This window comes from Anabas testudineus, chromosome 3, assembly GCF_900324465.2.
Source record: "Anabas testudineus chromosome 3, fAnaTes1.2, whole genome shotgun sequence".
NCBI classification, from domain to species: Eukaryota; Metazoa; Chordata; class Actinopteri; order Anabantiformes; family Anabantidae; genus Anabas; species Anabas testudineus.
In genome coordinates, this window is record NC_046612.1 from 24,415,841 (window position 1) to 24,430,396 (window position 14,556).

At 39.4% G+C, this 14,556-nt stretch overlaps 1 protein-coding gene across 6 annotated transcripts in view; it reads right to left on the reverse strand.

Moving 5' to 3' along the window:
- Positions 1-14,556, reverse strand: part of dpy19l3 (dpy-19 like C-mannosyltransferase 3) — a 46,603-nt gene that overhangs the window by 8,937 nt on the left and 23,110 nt on the right. For all 6 annotated transcript variants that reach the window (XM_026378051.1, XM_026378049.1, XM_026378050.1 and 3 more), the window contains 4 exons: positions 13,071-13,182; positions 12,191-12,247; positions 11,785-11,867; positions 943-1,075 (listed from right to left, as the gene is read on the reverse strand). In XM_026378051.1, the coding sequence (XP_026233836.1) occupies positions 943-1,075; positions 11,785-11,867; positions 12,191-12,247; positions 13,071-13,182 (385 nt within the window). The remainder of the gene's footprint in view (positions 1-942; positions 1,076-11,784; positions 11,868-12,190; positions 12,248-13,070; positions 13,183-14,556) is intronic.

Below are 14,556 nucleotides of genomic sequence, written 5' to 3' on the forward strand. Positions count from 1 at the left end.
ATAATATATGCAATATTCCATGGAAGATAGAAGATATACCAATTAGGCTAACAAATTTAAATGTCTCTATATAGCTATTGAAAGTAACCTCATTGCTTGATATATTACTCACTGCAGACTAGGCGACTACATGGACCCTGAAGGCCACCTTGCAGACCACTTACATGGTGGGATCACAACATCTTTAAATATTTTAAAGTAATTAATATATATTTTTTTATTTTCAAAAGAATAATAATAAATATTGCTTAGATTGGTCTATGTAGTGATTTTTCATCTAGACCTGATCTATTGTAGTCAGGATATGAAGTAGTAGGTGTCAGGTCACCACAGATGTAAGGGTTAGGGTCAATGGTTTTCCAGGCTTTTTGTGTATTCTTGCTATAAAAGCCTACACAAAATTCTACAGTATATTAGATAAGAAAAATCAGGTATACGTACATTCTGCCTATACAACCCATCTCACAAGCTCAACTGTGTTTATGAAAAAGACGACAACAATCATACAGGTCAGGGGTCATTATGCTTGAATTCTTTCATTCAGCAAGAAAATGTTTCAGCTCGCACACACAGACAGTTCTTGCCGTCCCAGGTGAATTTGCATTGTGTTTGGATGACTTTGGACTGCAATCGCAGCTCCTCTAAAGTTTGTCTGACATTCTGTCAGAGCACACCCACAATTCCCTCTGCTTTAGAGTTCTGTCAGTACTCACAAACTCAAATAATAAAGTTATGACCATTAACTCTTAAGCTAACACAGTACGAGCTGCTAACTGCCATTCAAATCAGCAGGACTCAACTGTGTCGTTGGCAGTGTTATTGCAATTTAATTTAACGTTAAATGTGCCCATGTATTGTATTGAATTGTGATGTGTTGTAGCCCTCTGATGGTTGCAACACCCCTGTGTATGTTTGACAGTATTCCAGCACAGTCTACACTACCTGTTTGGTCCTCTCCCGCAGGTCTTTATCTTCATAATGGGGGTGGTTGGTGAGAACTCTGCCTGTGCACAGTTTGATGCCAGCGAGCAGTTGCATGCTCCCTGCAAAGACAGCCCTCTTAGGTGTCTTTGTGCTGTGGACAAACACAGAGAGAAGGGCGCATCACTCATTAAGATACGCATATGCCATGACTACATTTTTGATAAACTACTTTATGTTTTACAGCTTTGTGAATCAACAAAGGACAAAAAATCTCCAGCAGCGACATGCTCTGTGGTTTGAAGGAGATCAAAGGTTTGCAAGGTATTCACAGGTGCATTTAATCATCAAAAAGAGCTTGATTAAATTTTGCATTTGTTAATTTTTTATCTCTGTTATTCCATCCACGTGCTTTTGCTTTCTGCATTTGCCACACGAATCAGGACACATTGGTGGCATTTAAAAGTTTCTTGTAGAAATGTCTCCTCAAGGACAACAGCTATCTACATCAGGACCAAATACTTTCCACAGACAAGTTAAGTCAGGCACAAGGACATCCCTAGTTTGGTTTTGTTATGTTGTACAGCAACTCTGTGTGTATGTGTAAGCAAGGGAATCAGTGTGTGTTGCTTATTAAATAAACTTGACCTTAACTGGCCTCTATTATGACACACACATTGCTTACCTGTAAAGTTAACCTAGGGGTCATTTTTAATCTAAAATCATGCCGACACGCAGTGCAGTGCTGCTGAAGCTTTTGTGGAACTCACAAAGCCGAACATTAGCTAAAAGAAGTGGACTCTGACTATCAGGTTTCTTTTTGTCACCAAAAGATCTAAAGATAGGATACGACGGCATGGTTGGGTCACAATGCTAACAGTATAATCAAACGCAATATTGTGTAGGATTGCACCTGATTCTTACCTCTTGGAAATTTAAAAACAAATAGACTAGTAGATTGTTATTTGCATGCCAGCAGCCAGTTATCCTGTATTTGGCATTTTACACGATGACTTATCAAACAGCTGTCCAGTGAGTTGGGTATTATCTTAACTTGTTTAATAAGGATTCACAGCTATACAATCAGCTCTGTCAGACTTACCCAAATTTCATGGCATTTCATCTAATGGTGGTAGAGGCATTTTATTAAAAAACACAAATATAAACCTAATGGTGGTGCAACAGTAAATAGATGGATCAGTCAGTGATTCAGTGCCATTCAGCTATAAGAGATCAAGCATCACATGCAAGTTCCATTAAATAACCAGGAAAAATAAACTTCAAATCAACATTAGACATTGTAACTGTACTATAACACCATAACACTCTGTCAATATACAGTGGCCCAAAAGACCTACTATTTCTGGTCTGATAGGCATGTTCCATTAAGACAAGATCATGACTGTTTTATCAGCTTAGAAATATTGTGTTTGCAAATAAAAACAGATCACATTTTATGACAAACTTCTGCAAAAAAACAGGAAACTGAAAAAAAAAAAAAAAAAAAAGCCCACTTATTTTTTCGTGCCACTACAACCTAGTTACCCAGAAATGCTGAGCATACATAAGAGGTCATCATGCCATCAAAGCCAGACTCATTTTAACAATATCTGTCAAAATACATGGGCTATGCTAATGCTAAACAACTTCATATATATTTATAAGACTATCGTTTCCCAGCTGGATACCTGTTTTACTGTTGATGCACAAGTTGGGAAAAGGACTTTAATTTTTAATTTATAGACTAAACCAACAAACAAATTTGTTTGAAAACTTTAGTTTATGTTACTTTACATTAATTGTAAGGACAATACACACATTATATTGCCCTTTCCACACTGGGTGCTTTTTAATTGATCTAATATATAGAGTTCAGCATTTTGCGGCCACATTTGTGTTTTGCCTCTGTTTGGGTTAACTCCACTTTCGGGATTGTGTCTAATTACACTCTGGTCCAATCTTTCTCTGGTAACACTTGGATCATGAGTCTCTTTTTGAAAGAAAATTTAAGAACATTGGGCTACCATAGGTTTACCTACAGTAAGGTCTGCTTTGGTTTGTAAAGAACTCTAATGAAGGCTACTTTACATGTGCTCTGTGTGTGTGGTATGTCGTACATGGCCCAATAATATTCCTTTTATATATAGCTTTATGCGTGAAATAAAGACATTTGTGGATGTGCATATGTGCATATGCCACAGTGGAACATAAATGCTCTTTGGGTGTGTGTGTATGCGGGCTGATGGTTTCCTGACCTACAGCAGAAGTGGGTAATTTCCATTTCTGTCTGTCTTCTCCCTGCAAGTGTGTGAATTTAATCGCTCACCCCAGGGAGTAGCTTCCAACACCTCCAGGTTGATTTCTCTTTAATTTCACGTTTATATTCTCATATATAAATGCCAGGAGGCACTGCATGCATTCTAGTGATGTTAGAAAATTTTTTTATAATGGCATTAATTGTAATATATGGTGCTTGCTGCACAAGAGTCAATATAGTGACTGGGTAATCATAATGGTTGCACAGGTGGATGCATGTGTATTTAAAGTGTTATGGGTGAATATGTGTATTTTTTTAATGTACACATGTACCGTCACACAAATCTCTTTTTATTTTTACCTTTATTGTCATTGCAGTGTGCCATAACAAATGTATGTTCATAAATGAACATAAAGTAATCATTCTGCTGTTAGATTTCAGTATGTGTTATGCACTGTGACACAGATTCAGTCAGTAATTGAAAATCATGCAAATGGAAATACAGATCACATATTTATAATCGTATTGCATAAATTCATTTGACGTGTGAAACAATACATGTTAATGTTTGTCTGGGTAGCTTGCTGTGGTTACACTGCCAAAGACATTAAATTATTTTACTATTTAGTTTACTCACTTTCATAAAAGCATCATCAATTTAAATACAGAAGAAGATTTATTTTATTGTCGAGTCATATGATTGGCGTGCCACACTGGCAAAGTGGCATCTGCCGTTAGGCTGCTAGGGTGCATGCCACTAGAAAAGAAGTAGTATGTCATTAATAACTTTTTCATTTTGTTTCCTCCTCTCCAGTTGTACTTTATGTACGGTATTACTGATCTTATCAACAGTGTTTCTTCATTTTCAGGCAAAAAGCAACTAGCCCCATTCCACCCTGGAGGGGTGTGTGTGCTCGAATGATCCTAGGAGCTATGTTGTCAGCTGGCTTAAATCTCCTTTCCTACGGAAAGAATAGCAGTGCAGACTACCGGGTTTTCTTAGGGTCTTAAGGGGTACTGGTAGGTGCTCTGACGAGGGGGACTGCTGGGGGATTTCAACGCTCACATGGGAAATGACAGTGAGACTTGGAGTGTAGTGATTGGGAGTAAAAGCCTCTCCGAGCTGAACTTGAGTTGGGTTTTGTTATTGGACTTCTGTGCTAGTCACAGTCCATAATAAATACAATGTATAAGCATAAGGGTGTCCATCAGTGCATGTGGCACTAAGATATCCTATGTTGGAGGTCGATGAATGACTTGATCGTGTCATCTGATCACCGACCATATGTCTTTGACACTCGGGTAAAGAGAGGGGCTAAGCTTTCAACGGATCACCACCTGGTGGTAAGCTGGATCCAGAGGCGAGAGAAAGCTGGACAGACTTTGCAGACCCAAAAGTTTTGTAAGGGTGTGTTGGGAACGACTGGCGGAACCCTGTGCTAGAGGGCTCTTTAATCTCTGAGAGAGCTTGTCTTGTGGGTGGTGCTTCAGGAGTATGGGGTCCGGGGACTCTTTTAGGGGCTGTCTGGTCCCTGTAAGACCGCAGAAGGAGCTTGGTTTGCAATAAGTCAGGCCTGTTCCTGGTGCATGTTGGACTCTAACAGGGTTGCCTTTTGTCACCGGTTCTGTTCATTATTTTTATTGACAGAGGGAGTCCAGTCTGGTGACCAAGAGATTTCATCTCTCAAATTTACTCTTTGCATATGATATTGTACTGTTGGCTTCATCAGGCCAGTACCTTCAGCGTGTCAGAAGAGCTGGATGAGGTGTCTGGGGAGAGTGAAGTCTGGGAATTACTGCTTAGACTGCTGTACCTGTGACCCAGCCCCGGATAAGCGGGGGAAGATGGATGGATGGATGCATAGGAACTAGCTAGTAAACATGTGGCACCCTTTTACTGCTTAATAGTAATTTCTCTATTGACATTGTGCAAACTGTATGAACACAGAACTTACCTTAGTCAGGTTTCCTGAAAACAACTCTAACTGAATGTTAGGGTTGCACAATGTATTTAAATGTCAATGGTTTGCTAAAAAAAGGTTGCAGCTTTTATAGTATTATTAGTTATATTGCACTGGATGTTATGTCTACAGCCTGTGGCTAAATCAGTTCACATAGATTTAATTATGGTACACTTACTACTGATAAGCCATGTCATGGAACCATCATAGACAAGAAAGACATACACTGTCATTAATATCATGAACATGTGACAAAATGTATTCACAGGATAAACCAAACAAGTAAATATGCACTGCACAAGAGTTTAAAAGCAATTAAAACAACATACATGCAAATGCCAGTTTACAGTATATAAAGGAAAAGTGAACAACCCCCCTGTTCATACCTCTTTACTAATTGCTTACTTTCAGTACCACATGATGTTGCTATGGTGATTTGTGATAACTGCAAAAGCTCTTTTAAAAGTCATGCCAATACTTGCATTCAGAACAGATTAACTTATCATATGCAGTCAGAAAAGAACTAAAAGTACTTTATCTTTGCACAAATTTGTCAGTAGTTTGTTTTGAGGCACACAAATAATTAACATTTCATTTCTTATGATTATTCTACTTTCAAACAAAAAACAAAAGTATATTGGTCCAACCACTAACACAGTTAAAAGGTATTCAGGGCAAATAATGATGATTACTAATAGTAAGGGAGAAAGTGACTGGGAGTCTTTGTATAACTGCTCGAGGCCATGAATTTCTCACTTGTGCACTTGTGATTGAGGGGTATGCAGTTCACTCGGGGACAACTCCCTTTCTGACTCCCTCTCTGAACTGATTCTAGAGGAGTTAGAATACAGACACACACACACACGCACACACACACACACACGCACACACACGCACACACACGCACACACACGCACACACACGCACACACACGCACACACACACACACACACACACACTGAAAAGAAGCTGCACTTTCCTCTTTTAAGGATGAGGCCAAATGCTGCTAATTTAGACAATTTAGAACACGACAAGGAGCAGGATGACAGGAAGACAATTAAGGGAGTGAGAGAGCGAGTCAGAGAAGAAGCGAGCAGAGGATGATAGAAAAAAAATGGTGAGGATACAGTTTCACAGAGGGAGCTGAAAAATTGATTTTTGTTGAAGCGTTGATATACAAATGAATACTGGCATGTTTCCTAAGAATGGATCAAGCATTTTTTGTTTTAATTAGATACATCTCCAAAACAAGTCAGAGTCAGAGTGAGAGTGCTGAGCCCCATTTACAATGGACTAGAATGATCCTGAAAACTCAGTGAACAATTGAGACTATTCCCACACACACTTACACACTCAAAAAACAGCATCGGTCATTTGTCTTGTTCATGACTGTCCTCTCTGAGTGAGAGAAGACAGTAGAAGTATAAGTGTGCTATTATCCAGAGGCAAGACAAACGTGGTTTTCTGCATTAATTTATCATAAAATGTGATTTGATTTTCATCTAAGTCAAGAGTGTTAACAAATACAATGTGCCTACAGTAATAACAAAAAAACACTACTCATCTTTTGTGTCTTTGTTGAGAACAATCATAAAAACCTCACACTGCGAGTGGAAATAGTATGAACCCTTTAAACAAAAAAAGCTAATGGTGTGGACTGAACTTACTTCGACTGACAAAAAACACTAACTTTTTGAGTTTTTACTGCACAAGAATAATACGCCATGCCTCGCCAAAAGGAGTTTTCAAAGGATCTATGATCAAGAATTGCTGAGTTACAAAAAGCTGGAAAGGGTTACAAAGTGACATTAAAGACTTTACAAATTCACCAGTCTACAGTTAGGTAAACAATCTACAATAAGTGAATTCCCGAGTGTATAAAAAAAATATTCAGCATAATGTGACAATGTCTCTATGTCAGCTGAAACTCTGTAGAAGTTGGGTGATGCAACTGCACAATGACCTGGCTTCAGAAAAACAAAATCCAGACGTCAAACCAATGGAGATGCTATGGAATGACTTGAAGAGAGCTAAAAACATGACATGTCCAAAGAATATGACAAAGCAAAAGCAGATCTGCCTGGAAGAATGGGCTAAAAATCCTGATGAATAATGCGCAGGTGTCATCCACCACTACAGGAAGTACCTGGTTGAGGTTATTGCTGCCAAGGGGGCTAACCAGTTCACATACTTTTTCAACTAGCACTATGAGGTTTTTATGGTTGTTCTGAATAAAGACATGAAAGATCTGAATTTTGTTGGTGTTAGATTGAGAAATTAAGAAATTTAGAGAAATTAATGGAGAAAACTATGACACTTTTCATTTGTAACATGCCACTTTATAAATCAAAAGATATGATATGAAATGATAAGAGGTCAGCGACTGTTCCAATAGTTTATAGTGTTTGGCACTTCTCAATCTAATGCATATGATTTCCACAAGCTTCATGGGTTACTGTAGTTTAATTGAGAATGCTCGCTGCAGCGCACTAGCTGTAACAGCTGATCTTCAATATGTTTATAAAGCAACAGCTTTAGCAACAGCAACGTTGTACAAATTCTAAGGAGTTTCTAGTCATGCCCTCTGTACTGGGCACTGTTGCGGCTGAATTTTTTAATCATCTTTTTAATGCTGTGAACACCATCAATTAAATCTTTGATACTGAATTTGTACCAAAGGTGTAGGCAGAAATCAGTTATTTTAAAACTTGGACAAATGAATCCAGAAATTAAATCATACTTAAAGTTTAGTTATTTGGATGAACTAACCATTAAAATCTGCCAAAATCTAATGATATACCCAAAACCCAAATATTAATATTCCTGAAATATGCTGTTATTGGTAATTGGAAATAGTACACTATTATCAGCTGAACTTGCTTATAAAACACTTGGTGATTGTGAGAATGTCCAAGCTGCATGTCCAGTAAGAACACAGCTCCACTAAAGTATTATATTCTGTTACCATATTTTGTCATTTACTTGAATTATTAGCAAGGCTGTGTTCAGTATATGGATACAGTAAATCCATGTGGGCAGTGGTGCAATTAACTAATGTGCAGTACAGTATAAGGATGATTAATATTACATGCAGTAGCTGGTGTAATTATATGATTTAAGTGATATTCAGTCTGCTTGTTATCTGGAGGGCTGATACTCAGTTGCACTCTCAGTTTTTCACTTTCACACATATGTTCTACAATGTAGTGCTAACATTCACGTTGGCACATTGCCTAGACCTTTACCCCAACCCTAACCATAACCTAAACCTAATTCTAACTCGAATACTAAAGCCAACAACAAACATATTTATAATTGTTATAATTAACGTTTTTAGTTCTAAACTATTTCAATGGGACTGGTTGGGAGTTAGGGGCATTTGGGGTGCAAAAACTACAATGGGGAGGTGGTCACTGTTGGAATGGGCTTAAAGATCTTCCAGAAGACAACACACTATGTTCTTGTTTAAGAGTGGGGACTTGTGGTATAAATGAAGTCAGTGTTTATCTCAAATATGCTGACGCTTTCATTCAAGCAGCTTCGTTCTTTGAATGGGTCTCCATGCTGAGTAGCTAGATGAGCCTCCTGAATTTGCAGCAAAACTGCTGTCAAAGCTCTCATTAATAATTTTGCACTGCAGCCTTCATAATTCTCGACCACAGACTATATATCTCAGCCCAGAGGAGTGGAGGTAGAGGGTGGAAGAGTGGGACAGAAAAAAACATGGTGTCCTTCAGAAGAAACAAAATATATATATATATGTGTGTATATAAAAATATACAGTACATATGTTCTCTGACAAGATTTGTATTATGAAATTACCTATGGATTTGGTGAAATATGCATGATGAGTTCCGTTTGGTGGGAGAAAACAAGTGGAGAAGTGGAAGAGGGGGAAATTGATTGAGTGTGTGGCTGCTATATTTTAGGCTTTGACCCAACCCTGAATCGCATTTCTACTGTGTAAAGTGAAATGTGAGCATTGTTCCCCGTTCCAGCTACAGCCTGCAGTGTGCTGCACTGAATACAGACTGACAGTCAGCCCGAACTTCAGCTGCTCCTCTCCAGCATGCTGCACATGTAACACTTGCAGTGCCCTGATCCCTTCATGAAGTGAAGTGAAGTGAAGCTACTGCTAATAATCACTTCTTTACGTTTTAACGAGCGTTCCTTGAGGCACACAGTCACGCTTTTGTACGTCTTCACCTTTTCCCTGTTCAACTATTCAGACCCCTTCACTTTGTGTCAAAACATTATTATTATTATTATTATTGTTATTTCAATTCGTTATTTTTGCAAAAATGTTAAACATGTTTTCTATTTGTCCTAATGGGTTTGTTTTAGGACTCATAATTATATACATTTTAAATTAAATCTTCAACCATCAAGTGTGCAAAAACTGAGGTGGACTGAATCCTTTCTGAAGCCACTGCACACTGATGGAGAGAGACAGCCTGAATGGGTTAGACAAAGCAATATTAGTGACTTTAAAAACTGCACACTCACAACTATAACTCAGGGTTGGAGGCAGTGGAACGACCCGGCATTGCTATTGATTTATTGACTGTCCATTTAGAACAGAGTATCAGCCTACAGCTGAGCTGTGGAGCCATCACTATGTAAGTGGAAACTTGTGAATTATGGCTGTGCAGTACAGATGAACCTCTACCAGTTGTTATCACATTAACCTATAACTTACTGTATCTACAGGCCTGTGACGCCCACGCTCATGAATGATCGCCCTGAAAATGACCATAACCCCTTCATCAACCTTTCTTCACACTGGTTCTTCTAATCTCATGAGACCCTAGAACACCTCTCATTAGCTCATGTTTGGGCTTTTCCTATGAACTTGTAATAAAAGAAGCACAAATAAACACGTACAAATCCTGATTTCAAGTCCCTGACAGCTTTACATAACTACAATACACTAGCTCGAACTGAAATACACTCTATTGCATATGAATGTATCTACTGAATGACTGTGCTCTGCACCTCAGTTCAAGGATTTCTCGTGATCCTGCCATATAAAACAAAACGGCCTCTGCTTCAGTCATCTAGAGACTACAGCATAACATGAACCCCCCTCTCCCCCCTCCACCTTTCATCTGGAATGTAATTAGCACAGCATCAAGAAGCTTAGCGCTTCGCTCTGCTCTCAGCCACAACCAAGGTAACTCTAGGCAGCCCCTAATCCTCAGAGCCTAATGGGATTAGCTCCAGAGGGAAGGGAACCCATGTCACACACACAAATGCATTGAAAATCCTAAACTCTCCTTCTCTCTGCCTCACTATCCATCCCTCTCTCCCTCTGTCCCTTTCTCCGCCACTCCACTACCTGTCTAATAGGGTTAGACCAAGATTGGCCATTACTTAAAAATCCAACTTGGTCCACTCATCTATGGGGAAGATGATCAGTTCATTAAGATTTTTGGCCAATTACCACTAGGGAAATGACAGCAACCAGCCACCAAACCATTTATATATTTTTTTTATTTTAGCTCACCCTGACTGTTTCAAATGGCACATCATTGCAGTCGGTGGGTAACAAACATCCCCAATAGGTTTCCAAATTAAAACCAGTCTACACACGCACACAGCACCAAGCACATTCTACACATTAAGATCAGCACGTACAGCAAACTGCAAACATGTGTATAATTCATAAAAACATTTAACATGCGGTCACTGAATTCTCAAATAGCTCTAAAATAGACCTTAACACTACAGAACAATGAGAGTCTTTTTCTCAATCAATCCAATTATTTTACTCTATTTTTTATAGTAGAACTCTATCTATTAGTATTTCATAGATGTTGAATTTCTTTTTTTTTTTTCACTAACATATGAATGCTGTTCTTGATAAGTGTACATGTAAATCCGTTGACCTTTTATCTTCAATTCCTTTGTATCAAGCAATTACTGATAAAACAAAGTCTATTAATGAAGCTATTTTTCAGCTTCGTTTCCTGTCTTGCACTTCCAATCTTACTTGCTGCTCACTGGTGATAATTGGTGATTAAGCAGTTGAGGTTAACCTTGTGCGTGCTGCAAAGGAACATAAGTGGGGAAAGTCACAGGAACATGGGAGGACAGACTATAAGCAATGCGATGTGATGTGTCCTTGGCCAGCATGGTTACATGGTATGCAGTATGAACTGCTAAGCCAACGGGAAGTCCACATCCAACCTGATGGCAACAAAATGACAGACACACACGCAGATGTGCAAACACACAGCCAAGCACACACAGCAGCCACAGTGCGGAGCCATTCCAAATCACAGCTCCATCTCTGATCCCATCAGGCTGATGCTCTTGATTGAAAGCCTGGCCACACAGCCACCCCGAGGTGGCTTAGAGCTCTGCCAACAGCTGGGTCCTTTCCAGCACCCCCATGTCTTATTCATGCGCGCCCATCGGCTCTCATCGCTCATCGGCCGTGCTCCCCCGGCAACATGCAGATACTCATGTACACGTACAGTACAGTGTGTGCAATTACAAGCGCACGCACACACACGCACTCACTCACACAAACTAATCAAGGGCATCAGGCAAAGTGAAACTTGATCTGCAGACACAAGCTAATCAGATTTGCTTCAATTGGATGTGTGCTCTCCATTTGTTAGTGTGGGTGTATGTGTGTACCTAATCCAGGTCATGAGCTCCACAGTGTCTGGATCGTAAAACTCCCTCAGCTCTGACAGCTCCTCCATCAGTTTAGGCCAGAACTAAAGGGAAATAGACGAGTGATGGAAACCCTGTGTTAGTGATCATTAAGGCTATAAAGCAGAATATTAAACCTATAGTGATTTGTTTTTAGTAACATCTCATTACTGTACTGCATAGAATAGTATACATACACAGCAAAATAAATACAAGGGAAGAAACCATTGTAGTATCCTGTTATGAATACTCAATTGCTTGTTATTTTCTTTCAGAACTTCCATTTTAGCCATTTTCCTTTTCTCGCATGCTTCATACAAATTGGCTCGGCCCGATAATGAGACCGACAATACAGTGATGAACATAAACCACCAAGAAAATGGCATACCTTGTAATACAGGCAACCGATCATCACCAGCGGAACCGCATATCGCACAAGTCTCAACTGCAAAATGAGAGAAAGAAAACAGCTAGAATGAATTGAATGGATCAATCATATCAGAGGCGGAGAAAGTGAGAGTCAGACACAGATATACCTAAAAACCAAGATGAGCCCAGAGCCAGATAACACACTTACAACAGACAGACTGCTCCCAAATATCACTGCTTATCTGATTAGTGCTGTTGTCATGTTGTGACCACGCTGACACCTAGTGGCCACACTAGCTATGTCATCACCAGTCCAGGGTAGAGAATGTGGTTCAAATCATGTCAATCTAGTGTTTCTCAAAATAAGAAATAAGCGGAAATAAGACATGTTTCCACTCTCACCACAGTGACACAGTGTGCTGTCAAAGTAGGACATCACTGCTGTGATCACCAGATGGATGGTGGTAGTGGTTTTCATCAGAACTGGCACTGTCACATTTTCAATACTTAATACTGAGCACTGACAAAAAATGTAAGTTTTTTTTTTTGACGTTTCCTGAGCTAATAATAATGTGTTTTAGACTACATATCACTGGAGTGATAGATCGTCACTTACAAAGATGATCGTGTCATTCAGTTCACATGAGGCAACGTAGGAGTGTTACAGAGTGGGGCATCTTCTCTCACAAATGATCTTTGGCTGTTTACAAAAAGATCATCCAGCAACAGTGCAGGCTAAAGATACAACCATCTGACATCATTATGCTCAAACAAGCCAACAGTTACTCATCTACACATCCAACAAACGCTGAGCAACATTAGTATTCATTTGGAATCATGTTTATGGGCAACAATAGCCAGAATAATGAGCTGGAAGTGCAGCTGTTGTGAGCTCGTACCAGAACTTTACTGTTGCAGCGGAGAGTGGTGAGAAGCAGTGTCCACAGCTCTTTCCCACAAACACCATAGGCTGCAACCGCACACATGTGGCCAGTCCATATGTACTTCATCCTGGGTAGAAAAAGGGAGAAAGAGAGGTGATATCAAGCGGTTCTTGGTTGACGATGTGATGTAATTCATAGGCTTTGGATCTATTCTGATGTGAAGGATATAATTAACATTTATAAACAAAAATGGGGAAACGATAAAACAGAGAGGGCTGAACAGCATGGAGAAGGAAGAAAGAGATGAAATGAGCTGAAAAATTGTTGACAGGTACAGAGATGCAGCCTTGAGAGAGAGGGAAAGAGAGGGAGGGTGGAGGAACGAAGGAGTGCAGCCTCACAGAAATAAATCTCAATACTTTTTTAATGCAAAGGAGCTGTCTGACAGAAATGAATGGCTTTCTGCACTTTTGGCCTTTTGCTCTTAATCAGCATTTTAGAGAAAGTGCTGAAATTAAATGTGTCAGTTTCTGCACTACCTGGCTGCCGCTGTGTTAAAAGCTTTCAGATTTGCCTCCTTTTGTGTGAGTTCTGTGAGTTCAGTCACTAATTTAATTCCTTACTGTAAGAGGAATACACTGTATAAACTATATGTATTAAATGTATTGTACAGCACATCCCATCGCAAATCCTGTCCACCACAAAACTCCAGATTACCACAAGGACACAATGTGCAACATTTGCATGCACAGAGCAGCCCAGCCACTGGCTATAATATATGAAACCTTATTCAAATACAGCTACTTATGTGAACCTTTGAAAACCTGCATCTCAATGACGCTATGAATAAACCAGATACCAGAATAGTGCTTTTTCATATTTGACTGAATAATTGCAGGCTTGCTTTAATACAGGAAAAAGAAGTGATGATTTCAATAATTGTAATCGTAATTGCTGCCGATTTTCTTGACACTCCTCACAAAGAGACTAAAGTTAAAAGCAATTATACTTTCACAATAATGAATCATGGATGCCAAGCATGGCAGCCCGTGTTTGCAGCTTGAAATGTGCTCAGCCCGAGGAATGTACTGGCGATGCTCGAATAACGTTAGAAGAACGAAGATCATTTGACAATGACAGATGAAAGTTGGGAGTCTTGTCTGGGAGGGTAGTTGAGCTTCACATTATAAATGTGAAATGAGAGGGAAAAAAAAAACTGCACGCAACAGGGCACATTAGTCATGTTGTGTGCCACTTCAGAGCTAATAATAAGAAGGCAATGTGCAGCATGGTATGCCATTTAGTATGGCATGATGTGCTTGTGTTTTTTGAAAGCATACTCTACTGTCGTGGACCAATTACTAATACTGTGTAGGTCTGTAACTTACTTATGCCCTCATCGATGTGCAGTGCGTCATAAAAATCTAAATCCAGGACTTTGGTTTTTAAAACCCAAAAACAGAAAGCAAGAAATTAGAAGGACCTTTCCTTTCCGCTTTGT